Source organism: Venturia canescens, chromosome 3 (assembly GCF_019457755.1).
Source record: "Venturia canescens isolate UGA chromosome 3, ASM1945775v1, whole genome shotgun sequence".
Lineage (NCBI taxonomy): Eukaryota > Metazoa > Arthropoda > Insecta > Hymenoptera > Ichneumonidae > Venturia > Venturia canescens.
This window is the reverse complement of record NC_057423.1, coordinates 2098421-2125255: the sequence shown is the minus strand read 5'-3', so window position 1 is coordinate 2125255 and position 26835 is coordinate 2098421. Positions and strand designations below refer to the sequence as shown.

Here is a 26835-nt window from a genome sequence, read left to right as displayed (position 1 = left end):
CGTGGCTAAACCAGCTCGGTGGTTGGAACGAATAGCATCAAATAATTTCGTAACGAACTTTCATTTTAACCAACTTTTTCATATCGTTTTTTCAAAGCTTGGCTACGACACGGGGCACAGGAATTTTACCGAAATGCGTAGAAAAACAATCTATTCGACCGAGCTTTACATTGAATTTCATAAAAAAATCTATTTCCAAAGCAGTTTATTCTTGCCTTTGTAAGAACGGTGGCGGAATAACGACCGTCCTCTTTCCGGCTCTATTCAAAAACAACGCTGCTCCAAACTTGCAGTCCTACTCTCAAATTTGCAGAATCAATACAATCCAATATGTCTCCTCTTTTGTCATTAATAATCTGTCTTATCTGCCTAGACATGTTAAAGCGTAGAGACGTTATTCATGCATAAAATAAAAATCTTTAGAGTGGAAATGTTATCGAGTAGATTCATAAAAGTCGAGTTTTCTTGCAGCAAGTTAAAAATTCTACTCTCAGTAAATGTATTCAACAACAGTTCTCCTCTAAATACATGTTTAAAGAGCGGAGTCGTTATCGAGTAGAGCTGCGGTGAGTATAGTTATAAATAGCTGCTAGTTAACAACTTTATCGCTAGCCCTCCTCGATGACAACTCCGCTCCTTAATAACTGCGGATCTACGTAGAGAACGTCGACGGTGAGATATTCAATTCCCAGCATCTCTACTCATGATGATTTCAGAACACATCTCATGAGTAGAGATATTATCGAAGATCATGGATTATGCATGAGTAAACGTAGAGTTGTTATGAATTTTGGAGTGAAGATTTTAAAAGCAGAGTTGTTTTCGAGTAGAGGCGTAAAGAGGATGGTTGTTATTCAGCCAGATCGATAAGCTCGGTCCAGTGGCACGGATTGGTCGAATCTGTGTGGCGTATGTTGAAAAGTAGGCTTGGATGGTACGGTAAAGAATTGAAATATTCTCATCCCGATGCTAGGTATGGCGCTGAGAATAACTTTTTTATACACACACACACACGTTTGAAAAGTCCTCGAATTCTCGAAACTGGCTTGAAAATCGCATTCTACTTGGACATTAATCCGCTGGATTTCGGACACCATCCATTGGATTATTTTCTTTCGTGCATTGTCGTAAACCAACATTGACGTTAGACGAGAAATAAAAACGAAGCTATCAGTACTTGACAGCATATTCCGTCGTTGGAAGTGTATTTAGCTTCGGTATCCATTTCTCTAGAAGTATAGAGACACGGAGAGACGAGAGAAAAAACGAGAGACAGAGCGATATTCTTGTCGATCGAACGGTGAAGAAGAATACAAGGGGAATGAGAAGCGGAGAAGAAGAGGAGGTCGCGACGAGAGAAACTCTGTCCCGTATCCCGTTTTCTCTCCACTTTCTTCGATATTTTTTCAAATCTCCGAGCGCATCGGATCCTTCGAATAGAATCGACCAACACTAGAATTCTATTGCTTCAAGCATAATTTCATTCGAGCTCATCCTTTCCAACTCCTCCTCGGACATTTTATCTTCAGCGTATCTCGTGAAAAAATTCATACAAACAATTCTAAACAATCTTTCGTATCGCGTTTCAAAAGACTTAGCTGAATCGCTCGACAAAAATGTACTCCAATGAAAGAATACGCTTCCGAAGGTAAATCAATTATTCGTACTCTCAATCCCCGTCTCGCAGCAAAGGGATTTTTATTTGAGGGGAATATGTGACAAGAAGGTGTAGCGAATTTCACAGAATACGAGCTGTAAGATATATACAAGGCACGTTGGAGATGCAAAAGACTCGAGGAGAAGGGTCGCGACTAAGTAATTCGAAACGGAAACTGAATTGTCAGGCGTTCGAGTAGACGCGGCGAAGAAGACGCTTTCTTATTTCCTTCTCGTCCCAGTATTCTGCCTGCGTCTTACATGTATATTCATACATCTATAAGATAATAAATATACAGATATATGTGAGAAGGCGTAAGAGAAAACTCAGTTGGGCTTCGGCTGAGTGAGAGCATATTTCCGGAGGCTTCAGTGCACAACGAGATTTCACTGCGAGGGATAGTATCGCGACGACACAGTCAGATATTACGCCCATATACAGGCTTCATATATGTGAAAGCAGGATCGAAATTACCAGACGAAGACCCCTCTAGAAAGGCTTTTATGAAGGCATAAACACATCCTGCGATATTTTATCGATGCTGTTATCCGCGTGATTATGCTCTTTTTTCTCTTCAGTGTACATCGAATCGAGGTTTTATGAATTTCCTCTTGGAAGATTCGGTGCTTCGATTCGTACGCTTTTCCACGGTTTTATCTTATAATTTTATTGTTAAATTTATTCTGGAGCATCGATGATCGGAGGGCAAATTCATTCGTTCACTCGTGTTATTTTTTCGAAATTTATTCTCTTATTTTATTATTAAAAAATATGTTTAAATTTGCTCTTATTTTCGTGAGTAAAAAGAGTTTCCGATTATTTCGATTTTTTGACACTCCAAACACGTTTCTAGATGATTTCGAAAAAATTTAAGCTCGAAAGCGAATACGAACCTTCGTGAAGGTTAGAGTAGCGATTGGCGGAAGTCTCGGAAGAATCGGATAATAAAAGCTCCCTGCAGGATGAGCCGGATAACGGGATGTTATCCTGTAGACGATTCCCTGAGGTCGGGTCGGCCAATTGGCTGCGGTAAAGGTGAAGCCATTGTCGGTACCACCGTCGAGTGGGTCCAGCTGTTGGACATTTCAAAATCGTCCAGGAATTAACGAAGTAAGGAAGCCATTTCTTGCTACAGCTTCGATCTTCTTGTGCTTTTATTTTGTCGCTCGGTATACGTGGAACATCGAATAATATTCTTTGCACTAACCGTAGCAATAAAATGGGTCTTGACTCTCAGCCAAAGTTTCAGCTCAAATCGTTTTCTCGCAGATATAGAAAATTTAATGGCTTCGTATTGATGGGTTTCGCGAATAAATGAGTTCTGAGGTACGGAGAAATGTAACAAGTTTATTGCTCGATCAAACGAGCGCAATCGGTTATTAAATAAATATTAATCGAGATATTTTTTCTTCCCTTCTTTTTATTTCCTTTCTCTTCTCATTTATTTTTGCTGTTCATCTAAGTATTGAGCTTTTTATATTCTGATTTTCTCGCGGTGAAAGTAGAATTTAAACGAAAGTTTCAGTGCGAGTGGATGATTCTCATTTCGATAGCTAAACATCATTGAAAAAAGTGATTTTTCATATAATTTTCGTGACGTAAGTTAACGTGAAATACCTCAACGGTCACGGTATCGACCCAATTGCCCTCGACGCAGAGTTGGAAAGAATCAACTCCGACGAACCAATCGGGGCTGGGATTTATTCTGGCCATAATACTGACGAGACTGTGATTGCCATCGAGGAATGCCCTTGCGATGCTGTTGCCTTCGCCTTGTGGAATTGACGGGCCGGTAAAAGTGTTTAGAATACTTGACGATTCGCCGCCGGTGTCGAGACCGTCTGTTCTTCCAGTTTCGACGTATTGAGTTCCTCCGGCTGTTAATCTCTCTCCCAGACGATACAGCGAGTACGTCGCATCGTGAGTTCGTCCTGAAAATAGAAAAAAAATGGTGGTTTCATTTAACGAAGGGGAGCATTGGTAACGGGGAGACTTTTGTCCGACCGTTCGTTGACTTTTCTACTGACAAAATAATTCCTATTTTCATGAGCTTGTTTATTCGTATTTTATGCTGCTCTGGACTGGATAATGAGTGGCTTTATTGCGAAAACAAAAAATCTCTTTTTTTTTTTTAGTACGACGAATGTTTTGAAATGTTTGGAAATGGTTGAAAATCGTGACGTTTTTGGGAAGCTCGAAAATTCCTGAGAGCGCGCTTGGATTTGGAGGAATTGTCGTAACCGATGATAGAACTCGGTTGCTGGAAGGAGTTAATCTTAAACATGGTAAATGAGCACACATCGGGGATATCGAGAGAATAATATTCGAGGGTTTTGCTAAGTTATGTAAAGTGTAAAGGGGCTACAGTACGGGAGGATCTTGTCCAGAATCGCTTAAGGGGATCGTTAGTGATTCACCCCTTAGTTGGATCGTCTTTCTTCTTCTAATTCCTTCTCGTAGCATTCCCTCGTCCGGCAGAACCGGAAGCTGGGCGAGATAGTCGAATTAATGCGAGCCGGAGGATTTATAGCCAATTAATGCACACCGCCCGAGTCTTTCGTGCTCTCCGTCCCTCCGCCTCTCCTCTCTCTCTCTCTCTTTCGTTCCTCTCGCAGAAATAATTTATGGGTCTAGAGCCGAGGGCCAGAGGGCTGGTAAGCTCGTCCAGGAAGAGCGAGGACAGAGAGCGGCTCGGCGACGAGGGGCGAAGGGGAACAGAGAGAGAGAGAGAGAGAACGGGGCGCAAAAAATGAAGGGACCAGAGGAGAGACCGGTGGATGAAGTGTGCTTGAAAAATCGCATTCTCGTTCTTTGTCGCGCGTCCCAGCAGTGTCTATCCAAACGGTTCATCTTCACGGACGATTTCATCGCTGACGCCGCACACTGGATAAAAAACCAGCCTACCCCGGAGCTTTTTTCTCGATAGAGCGAATGAGGCTCAGGCCATGTCTGTGTATCGATTGGGAGCTTGGCGAAGGACGCAAGTCTGACTATTTTTCACACCTCAAAGGATGAGGGCTGAGCCCTTTTGTTTCCTAGCAATCGGTCTGTCTAATATGCTTGTATATACCGCTGTATACCAGCCCTGTGCAGTTTATGTATGGATACGCCCTTCCGACTCCCTTCCCACTCGCTACTCATGCGTCTCTTTTCCTCTCCGCATCGCACGACGAATATATGACAAATAATCTTTCGACGCTTTTCTCTCTGCGAATGATAAATTTGTGAATAAATTTTCTTCTCCAGCGCCATTTTTCTTTGGACTCTTTCATTCGACCAATTCGGTATCTCATTAGTCCAGTGATTTATTGATATCGATTCCCACAAAAATCATATGCTTCGATACGTTTCTTTTTTCACAAACTTTTTTCCATTTACCCACGGAAAGTAAACGCGTAGAATTTCTTTTATGGAACGAGAAATACCTGCATTGAGCACAGACACGGAGAAAAAACTTGCAGAGCATTCAGCATCACAGGATGCCTACACGCATGCATGAAGGACGAATGTAACGCGCCTTTACGAACCCCCTGCAGCCTTGTGTTCTCTCACTTCATAGGGGCAAAGAGGAGGAGGGAGAGTAGAAGAGAAGAGAGAGACCGCGCAATCTCGACGTACCGGAAAGAGACTTAATTAGTCGCGAAATTAGCGAGAACCACAGGAATGAGAGGGACGAGTGTTGAACCGAGAGACGAAAGGACGGTGGAGTATGCGGTCCACGTTCATGCTTTTTGACCCTCGACGAACCTCGCTCTTCTCCTCTCGTCATTCATAAAAGGGATGCGAATTTCATGCTCAAACCTAATATTTTTCTCCTTCTTGTCACATCGGTGCCTTCGACTCAGATACTTCGGTTCGTCCGATCACCTTTTCGTCTCCCTTCGACGACTTTTATCTCGCTGGAAGTACGAAAAGCCTCCGAAACTCGAACCCTTGAAGCTTCGAATCCGATTTTTCCAGCAAAATTGAAAAAATTCAAGTTTTGTTAAATTTCGCACTGACCCTTGTCAACGAGCATCGCCAACAATGTGCTTCTCAACCATGACAATGTTTCACCAAGAATTAGCACTCGGCACTTTCTCTCTGTTTTAACTGCTTCTGTTTCGACGTTTTCGCTAGGTTCGTTCATAAATTAATATGCAAACGCTACACAGAACGAGTAAACTTGATGTAAAATCTGGAAAGAAATGACAGCCCGAGCCATAGAAGAATGAAGAGAAGCGGAAAACGAATATATGATGAAACCCTCGGGAGTAGACGAGAAACGAGGCGCTAGCTCTCAGGCTATTCATATAGGATTTACTTCTCCGCTCTCTCCCGTGTGGCCAACGCTGGAAAAGTCTCGTAAATGCAATTATAAGACCGTCGGGGTCCGTCAGCAGGACGTCCTCAAATTGGCTTCGTTAATTAGATTGATTAATAACCTTCTACACGGTGAGCTCATACGACGCACAGAGCGTGTGTATATAGCGACGACGGTCAAAAATTCTCGTCAGGATCCCCCGGACGTCGCGGAACATGAAATCAGCGATCGCTGCTTTTTCTTCCCGTTATTCTCTCATCGAATTGCCGTCCCGAGAGAATATCGACAATTCTTCCTTCGGGATCGTAATCGCAGGGTCGAATAAAAGTGTTGAAAGATATCGACATTTTCGATCTACGGAGGTTGGAAACATTTTTTTTCCAAAGGTTATTTGCCCAGTAAAAAGGTTCACGATGCGATGAAAACGAGCCTTGGGCGGGTACAGAGTTTGATGACAAAACGAGGAAGCGATTCATCGATTACATTTGAGATGCTGATATTTTTTTCAACGTGTTTTGAATCAGACAGCGAAAATTCCAACGATTTTGTCTTTCCTTTCTCTGGGTTTTGTGCTTGAGAAATATTCCTTTGGGCGCGTTTCCGCGCGACGTCGAATTATGATAAAAAGTAAGGAAAAAAGAGCCTGATCTCGAGGATAGATACGCAGCATGACTTTTGTCTTCGACGGTGCCGCGTTCTCCAGTTCAGTCGAGATATGCAAGGGGAACGAGCGTTGAGAAAATAGCGTATATTTATAGCGAGGTAACTGAATAATCTAATAATGCTATATTACATGGCTGCAATTACGATCGCTATTGTACCGCGTCGGAATACTTCCTTCGCTCGGTAGTTTCGTGTACCTTTCGAATAAAGACGAAACACGACAAATATATAATTCAAGAGGGTTCTCGTTCGGTCGGAATAATAATTCGTGGTAAAACCCGATTTATAAGCACAAAACCACCCCTTTTCCATTGCCACGACTATGATTTACTTTTATATGAATGTATACACATACCCAGGGGCTCGATTGTTCAAGGAGAGTCAAAACCACCGAGTGAAATTCCCTTCAATTACCCGGGCGATGAGAGAACAGTAACAAAGGAGACTTCGGCACAATATTGCTTGGCTGTAATTGGCAAAGGCCCGTAGACGACGTCGTGGCCGAGTCCCATACATCGACGTTGCTCAGCCAACACCAAAAACCGCCCCGTTGCCTCACGGGGAGAATGGAGCTCTGAGCGAGACTAAGAACAAACATGCCCTCGCTATATTTCAGGGGGTGAGACGATCTTGCGGATTTCTTCCCCTCGCCATTCTCCCGCTTTCTTTTTCCTCCGGCACTTCTCGAACTCACTTTCTCTCTCTCTCTCTCTCTTTCTATTCTTCTTTACCCCTGTCGCACAAACACCTTGACAAATCGTCGAGCGACGTTCCACTTGCGTGGGAGTAAGATCGCTCCCTCGGTTTCTCCCACGAAGGCGGTGTTTGCCTCCTATAGATGTATCTAAACAAAAGTGAGGGGTAGCTGCGAGATGCCTCTTTAGGAAATTGATAAATTTAAGACCTTCGGAAGGGTGCGCCCTTGACTCGTTTGCTCTCTTTTTTCCAATCGTGAGCAATCGCTAATCAATTTATTGTTTACCAAATTTTTTACTATTGAATCAAACAAAACTGAATGAAATGTAGCAAGCCAATTTTCTATCATAGTCGAGTTCTGTGCCCATTGCCTTTTCCATCAAACGAATGTTGCTTCGAGGCTTTCATTATCAGAAGGAAGTACCAGTCGAAACATCGGTACGTGCTGTCGAATTATTTGAGTTGTTCCAAACTCGATTTCATAGGATATGCAATAGCAACTGGGAATCGGTTAAATCGAGGCCATAGCCAGAATGAATAAACTAATATCATCGCGATGCTCGTCATCGTGTATCCAAAGTTATTAAATTTTCGGGCAGACAGATGAGAGGGATATCGAAACCGTCGCGGGAAACAAGGAATTGGAGAGCTGTGGCCTGGAGCATGGAATTTCGAGTGTCACCTTCCCTTCTTCCCAGGAGTTTATTTGGGGATCGTCGACTTATGGGTATACGGAGATTGTGCAATTTATATCGAGCGATGATATATCGAGCATTTGTATGTACATAGTACATAGGACCAAGAGGTGTTGGAAGCATAAGCTAGAACAAGGAGAATCAGAGAGAGAGAGAGAGAGAGAGAGAGAGCGAGGAGAGAGCAGGAGTTAGTTCCAGCTTGAGACGTCTGTTGGTGGATCCTGTTTGAAAACTTGATACGACTTAGTACGTTGAAGTTGCCAGTGGGTCGATATGGAACTTGAGACTTTCACGAGAGTGAGACCGAGCGATTCCCGACTGTGCTCACCTTTTATACACACGGAGTTTTGCCTCTTTGAGCAACAAACTGTGGCTGCTTTCATGTTTCGCCTTTATCCATTATGTTCTTTATTTCACATATGTGCACACCCTCATATGCGTGCATGTGAGTATATTGTTACCGGAAGTTGGCTCGATGCTCGGACTAACCATTTGGACAATAGCCATATGGTCGTGACGTTAGAACCAGAAATTAATCGACTGAAAGTTAACTCCAACAAAGTATCATGATAATCCCACAGAATTTAACCAACGGCAGCTGCAACATACGAAAACTCTGACGAGTGTCGTGGATATCGATCAACAGATTTTCACAAATGCTGCCAAGCTCCATCGTTGTAATTTGATGAAAAAAAATGTGACATAAAAATAAAAAAATGCTCCTTTGAATTTTAAAAGTTTTATTTTTATTTCAAATACTTGACGTCTTGATTATAAATTTCAGGCTACAATTCACCGTTTCATAGTTTTCAGCTGTGATCACGTTCATTTCTTCATATATTTAAAGAAGATAAAAGATAAAATAAAGCCCATGACAGATCGAAAAATGATGACTTTTTGTACACGTTAGGCGATTCGCTCGGATTTAGGAGCTCCGAACACGAGGGCGTTAAATCATTAAGGGAAAGAGAGGGAGAAAACGGATTTAACCTCGTTGACCAGATAGGTCGAACGAGTGGTATGTGGCTCGAAATGTATAACGGTAGTAGCAAACAAATGAGCCTCTAACGAACTGCCGGTACGTGCAAACACGTATTATAGCAAAACCCCCGTTGGCAATGTCCCTCTGTTGCAACCGTTCATTCCCTGTCCCTTTCTCCGTCCTCCTTCTGCTACCTAACACAATTCCTCTTTACCCCGTGGTCATTGCTGTTCGTTCTCTGTTTGAATGGAACACGTTATATCGAATCTGCGAGCTGAAGCCCGGCGAACACGTACTACCTTTAAATAGGACGCATTAGCCAGGGCGATTCACAAAACTCAAACGGTTTCGCACAATCTTCGTGTCTTCCACTCTCACGTTGTTACGAGCTGCCAGCCCCTTCTGAAATTTTATTTCGAGCCTTTTCGACTTTCCTTCATTCGATGGATTCATCGGCCGGTCGTTTCTACCTTCATAAAAATCCTAGTAAGGTGGGATAATTCGAAAAACTTGTGCCTCGACTCGACGAAAATTCAGCGGGCCAGCAATGAGGCTGTGAACTGATTAAATCGGCAGAGAGCGAGAGAGGGAGTTTGAATTAGAACATTTTCGGACATTTGGAATTGTGTATCGTGTTTTCTGACGCGTTGAAAAAAAGTCGTGACGCAATGAATTTCGGAGATTTGATGCGACAGTGAAAATAAGCTGGCAGGAAAATCACTGAGTTTTCAAATTGTAAAATCGTTATTTTCGTTAGCAGACAGCTGTAACGGATGGACTTTTTGTATGGGAATAAAAACTGCGAAAGTGATTACCGGCTGAAACAAGCACTTGAAAGTTCGCATACGGTAGAGAAAGGGAGAGAGCGAGAGATAGAGAAATAGAAATAAAAGATTGGGGAACCGACACGAAAGGTGCAACTACGAAACGTTCGCGCCTCGTTAATTCTTCGCGAAGCGTTGCCGTGATGCCAGGCCGAAAGAGGAGGCGAGCACGAGATCGTTGCTTCCTGAAAATCTCGGGAAGCTCCCGCACCCGCAGATTCCAAATGGAGTGAAAAGATAGGAAAAAAGGGAACGCACGCGGGTGTGTGTTTGTGTGCGATCTTGGGAAAACCGTGCGGCCTAGCCAAATAGAAAAGCGTGCGAAGAAAAAGGGCAGAGGTACGAAAATGGGAGGGTTACACGAGGACCGGGAGACAAGCGAAAGAAAAGAGGAGGCGAAGTACGAACATAAAAGGAGAAAAAGAATCGAGAGCGAAGAGAGCATTGCGGGGGAGCGAGAGCAGAGGGCAAAAGTGTGGTTGGTTGTGAACGGGCGAAGAAGAGCGGAGGAGCAAAGAGGGAACTTTGAAATGACGGGGTTACTCTCAACGGTACTCTCTCAGCAATGTTAGCCACTTATGCACGCCACATTTAACTCCATTCTCTGACTGCGACTGCGAGTATGTTCTTCCTTTTTCTTTCTCTCTCGCCCACACTTTTTATTCTTTCTTCCCTTCCGTAATTTTGTTCTCTCCGTCTCTCTGCCGGGCTGCTGGGAGGTCACGAAATACGTGTTCAACTCTCCGTTCTTTCATCATATTTGGGACACTCTATGCCAGCTCAGCCACCTCATTTCCTTCTGACTCGTATCAAGTTCTGAACTGACTCAGATTTTTTACACTCCGACTTTCAAAAAATATGCCCATATGTTCGGTACCGTCGTCGCAGAAACGACGCTTTATATTGTTTCGAAATACTTCAAGCTCTGAGGTCATCGAGGTCATTCTTCTCTAATGACACTTATTCGTCGATGTATCAAAATGGCACCAAACTGGTGGTTATACTTCATATGAAATATCCCGTATAACGCTGGCCCGCACTATGTGTGTTTACACATTTATGAACCGCGCACGAATATATTGGCGAAAATTCATACACCAGTTTCGTACGCGCTGTGTGTACGTATATGAGGCATTCCAGGGCAGATGTGTCATCCATAATTCAACAGTAATTTGAGACATTATTCATTCAACGAAATTGAAGAAAGATGTAAAATAAGTTCTCGCTCGAGAAATCGTTGCTCTGGAAATGTTTGATGCGCAGCTTCTCCGTTACTTCTACTTTGCGAAGGCCTATTCTGCAATTAGTGCATGAAAGTTCAAGGGAGTCAATGTGAAACGAGAATTCGATGATTGAGAATTGAGAATTTACGCCACTTTCATACTGATCAGCGCAACTTTTTAGTGAGTTTCAAAGTGACACTTGAAGCTGACACATCTCAACGTTCAAATTGGCTGAGAAATATTGACACTTCATTTTTTAATATTTTGCATTCCAGCGGAAAATGGTTGGGTGATAAGTTTGAAAAAGTTATTAGAAGATGAGTCACGCATTTGAGTATTCGACTCGAGTCTCTGCATGGATTTATCTCCACGCATCTTGGCTGTTTTTCCTACGCTCGTACACAGACGCAGACATCGGACTGCAGCAGTTCGTTCGTTCCGTGGAGACTCAACGTGCTCTAGATATATGGGTGGGAACATGGAGCGAGAGAAAGGAGGGAGCGTCGGTGACTTTGAGAGCGATAATGTAGGCATGTAAACACACATACACGTATATGATGTGTAACGGTGGTATTTATCATGAATCTATAAATGTGTGTCATCCTCGGAGGGTTTTGAGAGCGTACATTGAGAGGGTGACTTTCAATGCATCATCCGAGTATTAAAAGGACGCCTGTGAGGCGATGTCATGTAAGTAAACACGAAGTTTGCTCGCGAATCGCGTGTCAAATCCAGTCAGTGAAAATACTCGTTGAAAAAGGCCTGAGAATATTTTGAGGGAACGTGTATTTACGAAGTTTTCTTAAAAATTAATGTCACGAGACGGAGCGGTGAAAAAAAGCGTACCGATTATTTGTGATCAGGTGGAGGCGGGTTCAAAAAGTCCAGCGAAAAACGTATGGACGCGCACGATACGATAAAGTACATTTAAATATATCTGCATTGGAGAAAAATAAAATTGGAGGGAACTAACGCTTTTACGAGTTTTCGAACGAACCTGTTTTTTCATCCAAGATTACTTGCATGTTTTATGTAATTGTTCGTTTAAAGCATATTCATAATCAATAAAAATTTCACGAGTGCAAGCGACGTTTTTTGGAATAGGGAGGATGCGAAACGAGGTATAAGGCCGAAGGGAATAAAAAATTTATGGGTGCGGGGCAAGGGGGCGAAAGATCGAGTCGGGTGCCCGGATAGTGTGCGCTGTACGTCTATAGATATGGACACAAGAGAGGCAATACGTGGCACAGGTGCACCGTTGGAAAACTGGTTCTGAAAATGCCAAGGGGTTTTCTCCTGCAACGAGATACACCCATCTCTGTGTTCTCACACACATGCACTCGTCTGTGCTTCCACACGTATGTTTGAGACTGACTCGATGAGAATGAGGAATGAAATTGCCTTTGGTAACATATTTTGGAGTTCGGAGTATAAAGTCGAGCTGATTATTTCGTGTTTGCGCAGTAGTACAATTTTCTATGTTAAATGAGACGATAATAGTTATCGCGTAAGTATAAAGTGTTGGAGTTCACGAAATGTGTGTGGTACCGTTCTCCATGATCGAAAAACCACTATGCGAGCTCATTACTTAACGATAACAAGCCTCGTGAAAATTCAACATTGGCGCCAAAATCGTTGTACGAAGGAAAGACTATTGGACATGATGGTTGTATACTTTCGCGATGCAGTTTGCCATTCTCCAAAGTTTATTGCTAACATTCACTGCTGCACGTACTTCCCCAACAGATGTTATGTAACTGTCATGAAACATATGATTCGTAACAGCATGAAAATTCAAAACTTTGAAGGATTATTTACCACACGAAAACGCGTGTCATCCTTTTTGATGTTTCAACGAATGACCGAAGTTGTTAGCACCTTCATAATGTTTTTCATCGACATTGACATGACATTGACGCTGCACTTCTTCCACTATTTTTTAATCCCAGCTGCCTCTCGACTGACTGTGGGTTTTCTCTGGTAATAATTTAGATGTTTGGGCTAAAAATTCTGAATAAATTACGAGAATCGCGTCACTGACTTCCGGCTCAATTTCACGGATCGATACTCGATTCATCCAGTGCCTATGCCCAGATATATAGGCGTATATCTGTAAGGCTTAGCTAACATTGCCCATTTGAACGCACATATACCACAAGCATAGGCTTACACATGTCCTACCATAGAATACTACGGTAACCAACATTCCTCAGGCTATATACTGGCTTTCCTTCTCTCCCTCGCTCTCCCTCCCTCTTCTGCACTCTCAGCCTCTCTGTTTCGACATTCCCCTTTATGGTTTCGGAAAGCCAAAGCCGAGTCCCAGGTAATCTCTCGTGCACACGCTCGAGCCGAAACGCAAATGACTATATCCTTGGAGCATCGAGAACAGCGAAATATATAGGCATTAGAACACGGAGATGCTGTTTTCTTCGCCTCGACTCCTAAACTCCACGACAATATCCCATTTACTCGAGAAACTCGAGACCACCGAGGTAATTTCATTCATACACGAACGGAGAATTCTCAAACTGGAGCTAATTAACCTCGCGGGAAAGGCGATGTGAACCAAGAGAAAATTGCCAAATAAAATTACTTCGCGTCCGAATCATTTCTGCGAGTAATGTTTCTGTTCGCTTACTTTTAGCATTTTTAAACGAAACATTTTTCTCGAGGAAGAACAAGTGGCGAAATGAAGTTCGTCTGAAGCTCAAATCGATCGGTTTCAATATTTTGCCTGGAATTTTCGGATTCGTTGGAATATTTATTCCACATAACACACGAGCATATGTGCTCCGGCGAGGTACAGAGTGGTCCTGAGCCTCGTGTTTCTGGCATTTACTCGGTACGCGATTGCAAGCCACGAGACACCGTCTAATTAATCGTCGTTAGGTAAGTTCCTGGACCGCAGATTTGCGTACAGGCAAATCCGTACACGCGTTCGTGGCGAAGCAGTGACGAGGAGAGCTCCGCCCATATCCACCAATGCTTTTGGTATATGCTCTCCAGTAGAATGGGTCAGAATATAGTCAGACGTTCGACTGAACTCCGTCTGTAAATGCTAAGGATTTATATACCTATTACCTCCTTACCACTCTCCGTAATCTGTGCCCATGCTTTCCGCACATCTATGCAGATTTATGCGATAGAAAGACGTTTTCCGTTCGTTCTTCCAGACACCGGACGTGAGCGGTTCTTCGGGCATAAATGTCCGGACAATACTCATTGTAAAGGTAGCACGTCTAAATATCACATGAAAAAATTTCACAGATCAAAAAATCAGGCACACAGAATCTCACGCGAGCAAAAATAACTGTGGCAAAATATCACGTCGATAGTATACGAAGAGCAGACATTTATCACGAATTAATCGAAGCTCAATGTTGTGGGTGTTTATGTTTTGAGTATTGTCCATGTGTTAAAAATATCTGAAAGGAAGCTGCTTACATAAATGAAATATGTTTAGGAGGCAATGATAATATAAAAGAAAAATGATATATGTTTTGACGTTGTTTTTGGTTTTTGGTTAGTTACGAAGTTTGTTATGGTTTGGTCGATGAGTTTTTCCAATTAATGTATTACGAAATATCACAAAATAAACGACTTTAATATAAATAAAGAATATATCTTGATCATTATAAGGAAAGATAAAGCTGAATATTTGGTCGAGAATCTTCATAAAGTTACGGTCTTGATACAAATCATCAATAGATGATTAACATCGGAAAATGATTATATGATGTTGAGTCGTGTGAGGGAACGAATCTATGGAATCAAAAGTAAGTTTTATCCTTGAATTAATGATGGTCATAGTTCACTTATTGATTTTCATCATATTTTCGATTACGCATCTTAGAATTAAGAACGATTGTCATCAATTTATCACTCAATCAAGTGTTCATCCATCATATTCATCTTTTTCATGTCATGGATTATATCAATTCCAATAATTCAGGATTATATCATTTCTCATTATTTACCTCACTTGTATGCTACAAATTCATCAATAAAATTTTGTTACGAACTCATTTGTTTTATTTTTGAAGTTGTTATATTCTTTTGCAATACGATTTAAGTTCCGATCATGATTTTAACACCATGACAGAATGAATAGCCAACGGTTAGCAGTAACGTTAGAGTGGGGGGTAATGTCTGATATACTTTGTCTATTATTTGTAGATAATCATGATTGTAGTTTAGTATCAACCGCACAAAGTGTGTGTCTGTTTTTTCTGTTTGGGTTTGTTTTTTGGTTTCGTGACTAATCGTTACAAATTCTTTACCTTTACCTTTATCTTTATCAAAATTATTTGATGGTGATATACTGTCTATGTGATATTTTTTCGTGTGATTCACAGTCATGAAGCCATTATAAGAAATATTTGAAGCGACTGGCCTTCCCAAATTTCGTACATTATTCAGCGAATATTGAATCGTGTGCAAAATTTTCGTACTCTACAAAAGCACGAGATGGAATTTCTGACGAATATGTACAAAGTTTAATTCAAAATATGAATAAAAATGAATTCGTGAGAGTTTTCTTCAAATAGAATTTGTTGAATTTGCTCGATTCTTTGAAACGAAAAGTTGCTACGTCTGATCTCTGTGAAGTCTGAGAAATCAAATTGCTTTGAAAATGGATCAATTTCACTACACAGAGCTAGCAATGGGTGCAGATCGCATGCAAATTGAAATCTTCAAAAAAGCCGAGTTGGGCATTCAAACTTTTTTAATCTGTGCAAGCTGTTCAGGAAAAGGTTTGCCCAAGCGAATGTTTATTGGGCCGAGCGAATATGCAGCAAGAATCATTCGGATGCACTTCGTTATATATTTTCTTCGAATCGTCTTGAATTTTCTGGCTTCCCGAAAACGTTTTCGGCCCAAAGTTCTGCGTGCGCTTATAACTTTGAATTTTCTTCATCGCTGATGAAGAACGTTATCGCTCCCGCCGGTGCGAAAATTCTATCCGAAGAAAACGTTCACAATTCTTGACTGTTACCCTCAGTATTACAGTACGATATTCCACGCAGTGTAGTATGTTGGCACAAGGCGCGTGTGTACTGCATAGTGTGTCGCCTAAGGGGCATAGAGTACAGCGACCTCGTACAGTGCGCCGATTGGTTATTTTTAACGAGTACAGGAGCGCTGCCGAGCTGCTGCACCTCGAAAATTTATTAGCTCACCCCTGGACTGCCGCCATCGCGTTATATCGACTTCTGCTGTGGTACGTTTACGTATACGTCCATGTAAAAGTTTCCATTCCCTTTCTTTCCCGTGTAAAGGGTGACTCGAATCAATAGAGCGATCACAAAGCGACGTTGTTTCTTACCGTTAAGAAAGAATCCGGATTTTTTTCCGATTTACAGTCGTTGGAAAGAATTTGGAGATTGAAAAAACGAATTTGGGACCGTGTTGCGAGAGGATTTCATGGAACCAGGGATCCTGGGATCTTCCAGCCGAATCGGTCCACCCTGTAGATCCTCTGTATACATATGATTTCGATGTATGAGCACGAAATAGTAGTAAAACAAACATGTACGAGTTGAGAGTATTTGCGAAATGTTTTTACATCGGTGGCTCCGCTGGCATACCGCTAGTTTGTTATACGAAACGTTGAACAAGCGATCTCTCGCCTCTCTATCGTAAATATCGATTAATCTGTACAAGCATAATTTGCGCATCGTTACGAGCGCAGACAGTATATGGCTTTCTCTCTCTCTCTCTCTCTTTCTTTCTATGCTACTGGTTGATGGTGAGCTGTATCGATGTATACATAATTCTACGTTACTATCGATCATTCCTTACCGCCACTCCATAATCATCGCTAAACACTCCATTCCAAGTAACTTGCAAACAGATAGACAGATATAGAAGCGTTTGGAGTTGCTTCGGAGAAATGCACTTCCATTTAATTACCAACTCTCTCGACCTATGTGCTGATCGATAATCGATGTTAAGAGTGATTTATCACCTGTGCACATAAAGTGGCGTTGCTTAATATTACATGGTAGAACGTTGGATGAATTTTGTCCCAGCCTCTCCACCAGAAGAGAACATTCACTTTACACCACTTGCATTCCTCTCGTTCTTCTGCTTCGTTTCGTTTTACAAAATGTTGTCCAAACCGAGTTGATGTACTCGTGGTTGGATAGTCCATTATTTGGCATCATTTGCAAAGTAGGCGAAGGCTTTTTCGAGTCTGACCCACTTGCCTTTCTGGTCAGCACTCGCGATCCTTATGATTTATCTTAGCGGCATGAAAAATTCATCTTCTTAGGCTAAACTTATTTGAGTTGGCGTAGGAACTTGAAATTCCCTTGGGCGTTTCGACTGCAAATAGCGTAGCGATGGTTAAGTCGATTTCTAGTTGGGAAGGGGAGATAATGTTGACGCACTTTTGCCTCACGAGGCAAAACCCTAGTTACGTATTCCTTTGGCAAGTCTAGCACAGCATCAGTGTCACGCTTCGGTCTTTGGCCCTCCGGGGTCCTTCATCTTCCAGACTACAAATCCACAGAGGGAGAGATAGGGAGCTTGCGATTAATGGACTCTTGGCGCTTTGTGGAGAGGTGAATGCTTAATTCTCGCTCGTTCTCGTACAAGAGGCGTGGATGCAGTCGTTAATACTCTGAGTGACGTCGTCGTACGCCCTTAATGCTCTGTCCTCTGTAGTTCTTGATAAGGCGGGCGTTTATACCATTGTTGTTATGAAATCATAGGCACGAAGAATCTTTATTGAGAGGAAGTTTCGTTGAAAGATTCGAAAAATTCATTCTCTTCCATCAGATACGCGACATTCCGATACGACACGACGGTAAGGCTGTGTCGCTTGCACACGGTCCATCCAATCTCGACCAAATTCTGTTGACGACTGGATAACGCTGATACGGAAGTTCAGCCAGGAGGAAGCCAAGAGGCAGTTGTTTCACCATGGATTTCACCGCCAGTTTGTAATTGCGGATGTAACCGAATAAAATGTTCAATTCCGATGTTTCAGGTGAATGCAACAGAGGCTAGAGGGTTTAGGGATATTCAGGATGACTTGCGGACCTTCTCGGAAACCACTGGCATGAGCCAGTCGTTTACAATTATTTTGCGAATGAAAAATTTCGCTTAACAAAACATCTCTTGAGCTCCGCAATTCTAGAAAATGACATGCCAGTTTCACCCCCACCACCGCGAATCGTTTTATTCAGAGAAAAGATATAGTCTCGGCGAGAGCCTCAGGCCAGCAGACGACAGGGCTGTCAATGTACTTGTCCCGAGACTCTACCGAGTCTCTTGATACTGTCCGATAGTTGAAGGTATGGACAAATAATACCCGAAGTTTTGAGGGTTCAATAAAAAAAATTAATTCCTCTTCGCAAAAACTTTAAAAATTTAGATGGGGATCTACCGCGAAAAGGCTGGACAGCAATTTTGTTATAAAAGGGCTGCCATCGTTAAAGAAAAACGTTTTTTAGCGAGTGTTTCGTTTGAGTGTACGCGCGAACGTTACAATTTTCATGGTTGTTGTGCCCACGGTTGTGCAGGTGCCTCCTGGAAATATAATTTTCCGCTGTGTTTTTAGGACACCCATGATGTACATTAAAGCCATGTATAAACGGCAGCCCACTCAGCCATAAGGTTGATGGTCGTGTACAAGTAATGGCAACAGGGGATGAAGAAGAGAAGAGGGGATCGCCACCAGCGGCTAATGGTTGCGGGATTTTCGCTTTAACACGCTGCTGGTAAGCTCTGGTATCCATCCTCAATTGAGGAGGGGGGAAATCATTCGGTCTGCGGACTCTCGGAAGCTCTCTGCTCGTGACTCAACGTGACATTTCTACGGCCTCATCGTCCTTCCTAAATCTATTTCGATCTCTCTCTTCTCTCTCCCTCTTTATCTCGCCACAACTCTTGTACCAGCTATTCCCGTTTCCCTTGGCCATTGGACACTATACTCGAACACATTTCTCTGGGAGTCCTGTCCACGACTCCAAAGAGCCTCTTCCTCTATCCCTCCCCCTGCGCTCTCCCTCTTTCTTCACTTCTCTTTTCCTCCCTCGCGAACTGGGTTGGCTGGAAATGTTTCGCGTCTCTCTGATTCGACTGAAAGGCCGCGAGCATCTCTTCAGCAGAGAAGCCATTTGCCAAATGATTTTGCTCTGGAAGACTGACCGACGGGAAAGTGGAAAGAGCAACCGACATTCCCATACTATTCTGTGACTCGTACCAGTACACGAAGAAGGAGAGAGAGAGAGAGAGAGAGAGAGCATTTGTGGAGCTTTCATTATAGTAGTATATTTGCCGGAGTATCGAATGGAGGGTGCTATAAAAGGGCGAAGCCTGCCGCTGCTGCTGCTTCCCCGGTCTCGAACCCACCATTCAATCTCTCATTCAATTAACGCTAATTTGGACGAGGGGACACAGAGGTCGCTTGACCAAACGTGAACTGAGATATTAACGTTCTACTCATTTATATCTATGGACTCATACGTACGTGTCTAACAATCGGGCCCCAACGTGGACTCTCTTTATTCAGGGCTTATTGCACGACCTTCTTTTTTTCCTCATACATGAATTCATGACACGTTCACGTCTGTGTGATCATCGCGTTGCTCCCCTGACACAAGTGCCAGTACTCGTTGCAGTAACAAAAGCTCGCAGATGTATCATAATGTGGCAGACGTTTCCAGCAGAAGTTGTTGAACGCGATCGTTTTCAGTTGTTTTGGATGTCATTTGGGAGGCCTTTGTGCCAACGAAGCGTTTCGATTCGAGTCTAAAATCAGTTGCATCTTTCAATCTTTTGTTACGGGAGTTTGATACTCTTCAACGATTGATTTCGTGAGTAGGTTTCACGCGGAACTTCTCGTACGTAGTACGTCATAAGCAAGTAGCAATTAAGAGAGGAGAAGCCTCATAAGTGTTGCAATAATGAGACCGGCGGTAGGTGAGCCAAGAAGAGGGGAGAAGACCCATGCGAGCATGGCCGAAGTATTTTTTTCCCAAGGCGGAAAAGAGCCTCGTTGGATGATCCCTGTTGGTGTCTTCGGGTCTCCCAGCGGAGTTTCGAATTCGTGAAGCTGACCCTCTCGAGTCACGCTTGGAACTAGAGGACAGAAGAAATTGAGTTTGCTGCGAGAAATAGGAGCGGATAGGAAAAAACAAGCCGGAGGAGGAGAAGGTTAAACCGACCGCTCCATTTTCTGAGTCGCCTCCAGCCCCGGATGAAAGTCAAAGTCTCTCAAAGTTTAGTAAAAAATGTACTCTGGCCGTCGAGCGGAGTGAAAAGGACAAAGCGGGGTTCGCCGGCGGAGGAAAATAGTGCGAGGTGACACGCTTGACTCAGTTTGCATCGGAGCTCATCAACCTTCCATCTTCCGTCCTCCCGTTTCTCGGGCTAGTTACTCACTTTGTCTTTCTATGTCATCGCGAAAACCCTTGATTTTCGTCTCCCTTTTTCGCCACTTTGCACTATTCTCGTCCAGCAGCGTATCCAGCAGCCCTCGACCTGGTTTTGTGATTCAGGAGTCGAGACAGCTCGCACGAGACATACCGAGCCAAAGCTACCTTTCTGGCCCTTGATGTTTTATTCAAGGCTCTCTACGGTCGACGCGACGCTGGACTCTCGGGCTCCTGGTCAATGTGCTAGCGGATTAAGTTTCACCAGAATTCCACTGTCTCTTTCGAATAATGTAAGAGCGTGTAACTTTCGAGCGCTCACGAATCCAGACCCGTTTTCACTCCAATAACTTTCTGTTGTACCATCAATTTCCACGTTATTAACATTATCAGATATTATCGCGTTACTAAAATTATTATCGCGTTGTTGTACGAAGCACGTTCCGCGTCAGCGGAGCTCTTGACCATCGGAATTTCAATTTCACTCATAAAATCATGATTCACGATCACTCGTATCGGAAATAACGCGGACGATAACGATTCCGAAGGTATTTGGATAAACATACAGCGAGGACCGTCATTTATGCGAACATGTGAGATCGCGACTGCGATCGCATTTCCAGAGGATAATTAAAACAAACTTACGCCATCGCGAGTGCGGAATTTGAGGCAGGAGAAGTTTGCAAGAGAGGGAGATGCGTGCACTCTCAACCGACACGCTGCTCGAGTCCGTGCGCGCGGTTGGAGGAAGAATTTTGTTGCACCAAGATCGCTCCAAGCACGACACGCAACTAGGGTAATCAGGCTTTTGTTCATTCTGTTAACGAGGCGCAGAGAGGATCGTCCATAATGCCTCCATCAGAAATGTTCTCTCCTATGGCTGCAATGACGATCGTAAACATCAGCCTGTGTGTATGCAGGCGACACACCGCCATTCAATGCTGCTGGATGCTTCCTTAGTCATAGACGCATTCACATACGTGGACGCGAATGGTGAGCGAAATGGGAGACAGCGATGGTGGCGAGATTCGTACTCTGTTCGGTGGCTCTGTGCGTGAAAATTGGCTGATCAATCCTTAATTAGCGGTTCAGTAGTTGGAGTGCTATTTTTCCTCCGTTAGGGTTTAACGAACGTGCAACCACCTTTTGGTGAGCGATAATGGCGGTTGAAAGAATCGTCGATCATAAAAATCTTCATAATTCGGAAAATATTGTGTGGGAGTTTTACTTCCAACGTTGGTCCGCGTATCTGTAATTTATTAAGCAGGAATGTCTACGTGTATGAAAAAATGATGCTCCGTCAGTATCCATATCTTTCAGTTAGAGTCTGGAGCAGAGTCGAGCATAAGGGGATAAAACATTTGTAACTTTATATATATAAAAAGGGCGACGAATGGGATACACATGTAGTCGTGGTTGCGTATACGAGAACATATCTCACCGCACGATTTATAACGTTTGCTGAGTCGTGAGGGGATGACATGTGAGAGGCCGGGAGGGCAAGGAAAAGTGAGGGATGCGAAAGAGAGGGCACGAGAGATCTAACAAATCGCCAACGAGGGAAAAAAGAGCCGAACGTTCCGGTGGTTTTGTGGCCTCTTTTTTTGTCTCGCACGCCTTTTCCATCCTCATCGCAGTCTTCTTTTTCCTCATCCCTCATCCTGTACCGCCGCGTATTCGAGCACGTACCACAGGAAGAAAATCCACATTGAATGGAAAATCTTATAACTCTGCTGCTGTTTCTTCGACTTTTATTCTGGCATCCGGCACCTTCGCCATTTTTTTCAAGCATAACATCTACTGTGGCGGGGACAAAAAAACACGCTTTCCTCGAGCGGAGGCACTTAGCGGCGTCTATAATTATGGACAAAAACTTCGAGCCCTGAGTGCAAAGTTTAGTCCCCGCGCCTTATTTAATGGACTTGGAATTGTCGGTGCAGAAAAATTCTTCCATCCAGAACAAAGTTTCCAGTTGGTGAACCACCCAAGATTGTGAGAAAGTCAACCTTGCACCTTCACAACTTTTGCTCTCCTCCATGAGGTTAGCTCCGAAAAGGGATTAGAAAGAAAAAAAATAACTAAAGCCCACGATTCGAAGTCGACTTAATACACATCCCCGTAGAAATGTTGATCTTTGATGAGAATAACTTCAGTTCTCAAACATATATACGTGTGTCTTCGATGCTTCGAGATTTTGTGGTCGAATAGTTTAGGATAATCTTCCAGGCCGTAGTTAGGACCTGGCTCAATTGCGTTTTCGTCGCTCATGGATAATTTATTCATCGAAAGATCAACGAATCACCCTTCCCTGCTCGAGTGCCGAGATACGAGAGTCTAGATCCCGCGATCATAGTTCGCTGTACCTGGCGTCGTGTACCGTATGTACCTCAATATATACGTGGATATATATATATATATATATATGTATCCCCGTAACGACGCCATGGTCGTTCCACCATGCTTGGTTGTCAGGGAGATCGAGTTTTCGGATAAACCACGACGTGGTTGCGTTACGGTTGCTCATATATATACGTACAAACATGTATAAAGGGTGGGAATGCGAGAGGAGAGAGAAAGATGACGTCTGCGAGAGAAGGAGCGCCGAAAATCCGTTAATAAATTCCACCGGGTTGTACCTGAAGGAGGGAATCGATTGAAGATCCGTGGGATTGTAGTGTTCGGGGGATGGAAGAGCGTGCCACCGTCATCGCTACTGGATTAACGTACTTGAGGTCAAAGTATGGGGAGAAAATCAAGTGAAGTGACGGGGGCTCAGAGGCTGTCTCGAGTTTCCAGATTTCTCTGGAGCCGTGGCGACCGACCCTCTCGAAAAATCTATCAACAGTCTTTAGTAATAATCCGAATTCTCTTAATTGTGCACTTGAATTTTTTGACGAGATTCCATGCTCGCCAGGGGAGATGAATCATGCCACGAATTGTATCGATTACGCCTTTTTGTTGGAGAGCAATCGATATTATACGGAGAGAGCTTGAATCTGACGAACATACAGATTCAAGCACACCGCCCCTCAGCCTCTCAGTCGATCCCCCAATAATTGCTCTCTAATTTAGGGTTGCACCCTTCCGATTGCTCTCCTTGTCTGCCCACTGCTACTCGGATTCCGGTGGCCCTCGAGCAAGAACGCGGCTCAACGCGTTTGCGAGAACGAAAACATCGATAGGATCGAGAGCAGCGCGAAGGACCAATAAAGGGATGCAAATTATTCGAGGGGCGCGAGAGAGATTGAGGGTGCGGTTATATGCCGTTGCTCCGTAAAATCTCTACCAATATAGATGAGTGGACTGTGGATTTTACATCGTTTCAAAGTACGATTTTCAATATGAAATCACTCCCATTTCCAAGGGGGGAACGGCGTGTTACGAGACTGAGGGATCAATCGGGGGGCTTTACGAGCTGGGAAATGTATCATCGGTATGCATGAAGTAGAAATAAAATTTACGAGGAGACAATTCAGGCTTGTTTTCAGCTGTCATCGGACCGGAGTAATGCACCTTCTTCACGAATTCGGAGAGGGGTTCGTCATGCTGAATTTCGGGTGTCTCCAGTCACCTGACTCCACCATAATGCAATATATTACGTGTCTACTATAGAAGGTAATAAAAAGGTAAGATTGAGGTAATAAAAGGACGTGGAGCCATCACGTCCATCGAAGGGCATCATACACTCGTCTGCTCGTCATACACTCGATTTCTGTCATATCGAGTGGCACGAGGCCGTCAATTTAACACGCACGGTAATAAAGTGTGAGCCCTACAGGCACTAGAAGCTCATGGATGGGATAGACGCGCTTGTACACTGAAAAAAAAGGATCGGTAAATTTGACTCACCAAATGCGATCAACAAAAAAGTGTTAAAATTTATCAAATTCAGTTGAACTTTAACGCGTTGATCTAACAAAACGATGAATTAAAAATGAATTACTTCATATTTGTTCAATCCAATCATGTTTCGATTGTTATACAATCAATTTTTTTTAAATTTATATTCTGCACGTGGCAATCGATATACTAAAGTATTTTGTTGAAGTGAATAACCAGCAGTTATATGCTGTCGTTATATGTTAGATGGCGGACAAAAAAGAAGGATGTAGCATAAAAATGACTTCTCTACTAGGATTTTGAACTACAGAGAATTTACAGAAAACTGATTCAATTTTTTTTTAAATGTGTTTGTTTTTTTTTTTTTTTTTTTAATAAAAAACTATTTATATATACTATCACGAAGAAACATGAGAAATATTGTGGGAACCAAGTCCCGAGATTTTTTGGCCTGCAGTACAGAAGAGGATTGTAAGGACCGAAGAGACGAAGGGAATGTATGCCGCCCAGTCAGTACAGAAGGGCGAAGCATCTCGCTGTTGAATTATCCGGTGGAACGTGATAGCATATAGCTCATGTCGATCGGAAAGCCGTGGAGTGAGAACGGAGAAAAGGGCGAGTGAGAAGGAGCGAGGGAAAAAAGGGAAGCTCACTGAAGAAAAACCACTGGATTTCCCACGAGCACACCGCATCGCGGAAGCCACGAGAGAGTTAGGGAAGTGGAAAACTCTGAGGGGCGCATCAAGCCACCTTTCTATCCCTAGGAACCGAAAATGCGAGAAGAATGCTTTTTTGACCTCCACAAACGAGATTCCACGTGCAGTACCTTCAGCGTCCCTCAGCATGTATCCATTCGGTTTTATTTTCTCCTACGTTTTCTCGTTCCCCCGGTGCACTCGCCGGCATCCCTCACACTCCTACGTTTCCGTTCCCAAAGACTCGAGAAGACTTTTTATATCGCATCTCTCGCTCTCTCTCTCTCTTTTGAGGGAGAAGATGATGCGCGAAATTGACAATTCGGAATAGCGGATGCGGAATAACCGAGCACTTCGACGAAGGACGGCACGGAGAGGGGAGGATGACGGAGGGTGGATGCAGATAGACATAGGAACCGCAAACGTGGAGTAAGACCGAAGAGAACAGTTTTTTGGAAGGGAATATTGCAATTGACGAGGAGCGTTGAAAATACGCGTCGGAGAATCCAAATAAGGGTCTCTTAGCCCGTGGAACAAAAGCTTCTGTTGGAGTTATACTTTGTTCTGGAGTCTGATGGCGTTTCATACTGGAACGAGTGTTCATGCCCTTATTTGGTGAAATATTCTTGTCTCATTATTAACTAAGCTCGTGAGGATGTCCACTTGTCTTTTGAAGCGTAGCTTCCCGGCCGCTTTCTAATTCATAAAAGACGCTCCCACAGAAAATTGAAGATTCCATCCGTAGCGTAGCTTGAGATGACGCGAGGGCAGAAGTCTGCTGAGTGTATGTGTGTGTGTTGGAATAAAAGTACTTGATAAAAAAATGGGATCCCTTCTGTCGCGTGTCGGAGACAGCTCTCCCTTGACTCGATCAAACAAAAACCGCCGGGCGAGAGACTCGCGTCTCGCCCTCTTCAGCGGAGACTTCCTGTTCCTTCTATCCGCTGTCACGTTTTGGCTTCGCTATTTTTTCTTTCCTCCTTTTCAATTCTTTTGGAGAACATCGTCGTCTCTTTCTCCGCCTCCAAAAAAGCGTGCTCCGCATAACTTATTTCAATTCCTCCCCTCGAATATCATCGGCGGAGGGAGGGAAGCTCTTCAATTTTTCTGGCTCCTGCGAAGACAAATAAGAGAAAAGCGCGCAGGATTCTTGCAGGATTTCGTGTTGTCGGTATCATCAAACATCCAGCTCGGGGATCCGGGGCTTCATGAGCGTCGATGAGAAACAGTACGAGCATGCTCTTCGCGTGATATCCTGAATGGCTGAATCTTTCTCTCATCCTCTCCCATCGCGGCTCTCCAACATCAGTTGATAAAACGGCTCAGGGGCAAGTTCAACCTTTGCTTACTCTTTTGCCCCTCGTCCTATTTTTATTTCTCGACTTTCTTCCACACTGCTCGCTCCCTCTCTACCAGGAAACTTTTACAGCTGAGATTGCGAGGGAGTCCGCAAGCCTGATGTATCTGTATGTGTTTACGCAGAGGAAAGAAAAGTGCGGTGAGACGCACGCGAGCGCGCGTCCGTGCGGAAACGAAACTTAAAACGGATGCCCACTGCGAACAAACGTGCGAGCGTTGCTCCAGGATGCTCGAGGTGAGACGTTATATATCTTCCAGCGCGCTATTCACACGAGTATGTCTGTACTCATAGTATATGCGCTGCTCGCTGGATACACGCTCGGACCGTAGACGGGCTCTTCCATCTTGCAGCTTTGCTGGTTCCAGCGATACTTCCGCCTTTTCCGCTTTCCTTCTCCCTTCCTCTGCTCGCCTTTATTTCTCCTTCTTTTTATTCCACCTCACCATGGCTCAGGGGTATACACTTCCGTACAACGGCGCAGCTACCCGAGGACGAATCTTGTTTTTTCTCC

The 26835-nt window shown here is 43.6% G+C and overlaps 1 protein-coding gene across 2 annotated transcripts in view; it reads right to left on the bottom strand.

The window, feature by feature from the left end:
• mspo (M-spondin) overlaps nt 1-26835 on the bottom strand; it is a 133834-nt gene that overhangs the window by 21719 nt on the left and 85280 nt on the right. For both annotated transcript variants that reach the window (XM_043414214.1, XM_043414215.1), the window contains exons 3-4: nt 3275-3588; nt 2551-2730 (exon numbers count right to left, since the gene is read on the bottom strand). In XM_043414214.1, coding sequence (XP_043270149.1) covers nt 2551-2730; nt 3275-3588 — 494 coding nt within the window. The remainder of the gene's footprint in view (nt 1-2550; nt 2731-3274; nt 3589-26835) is intronic.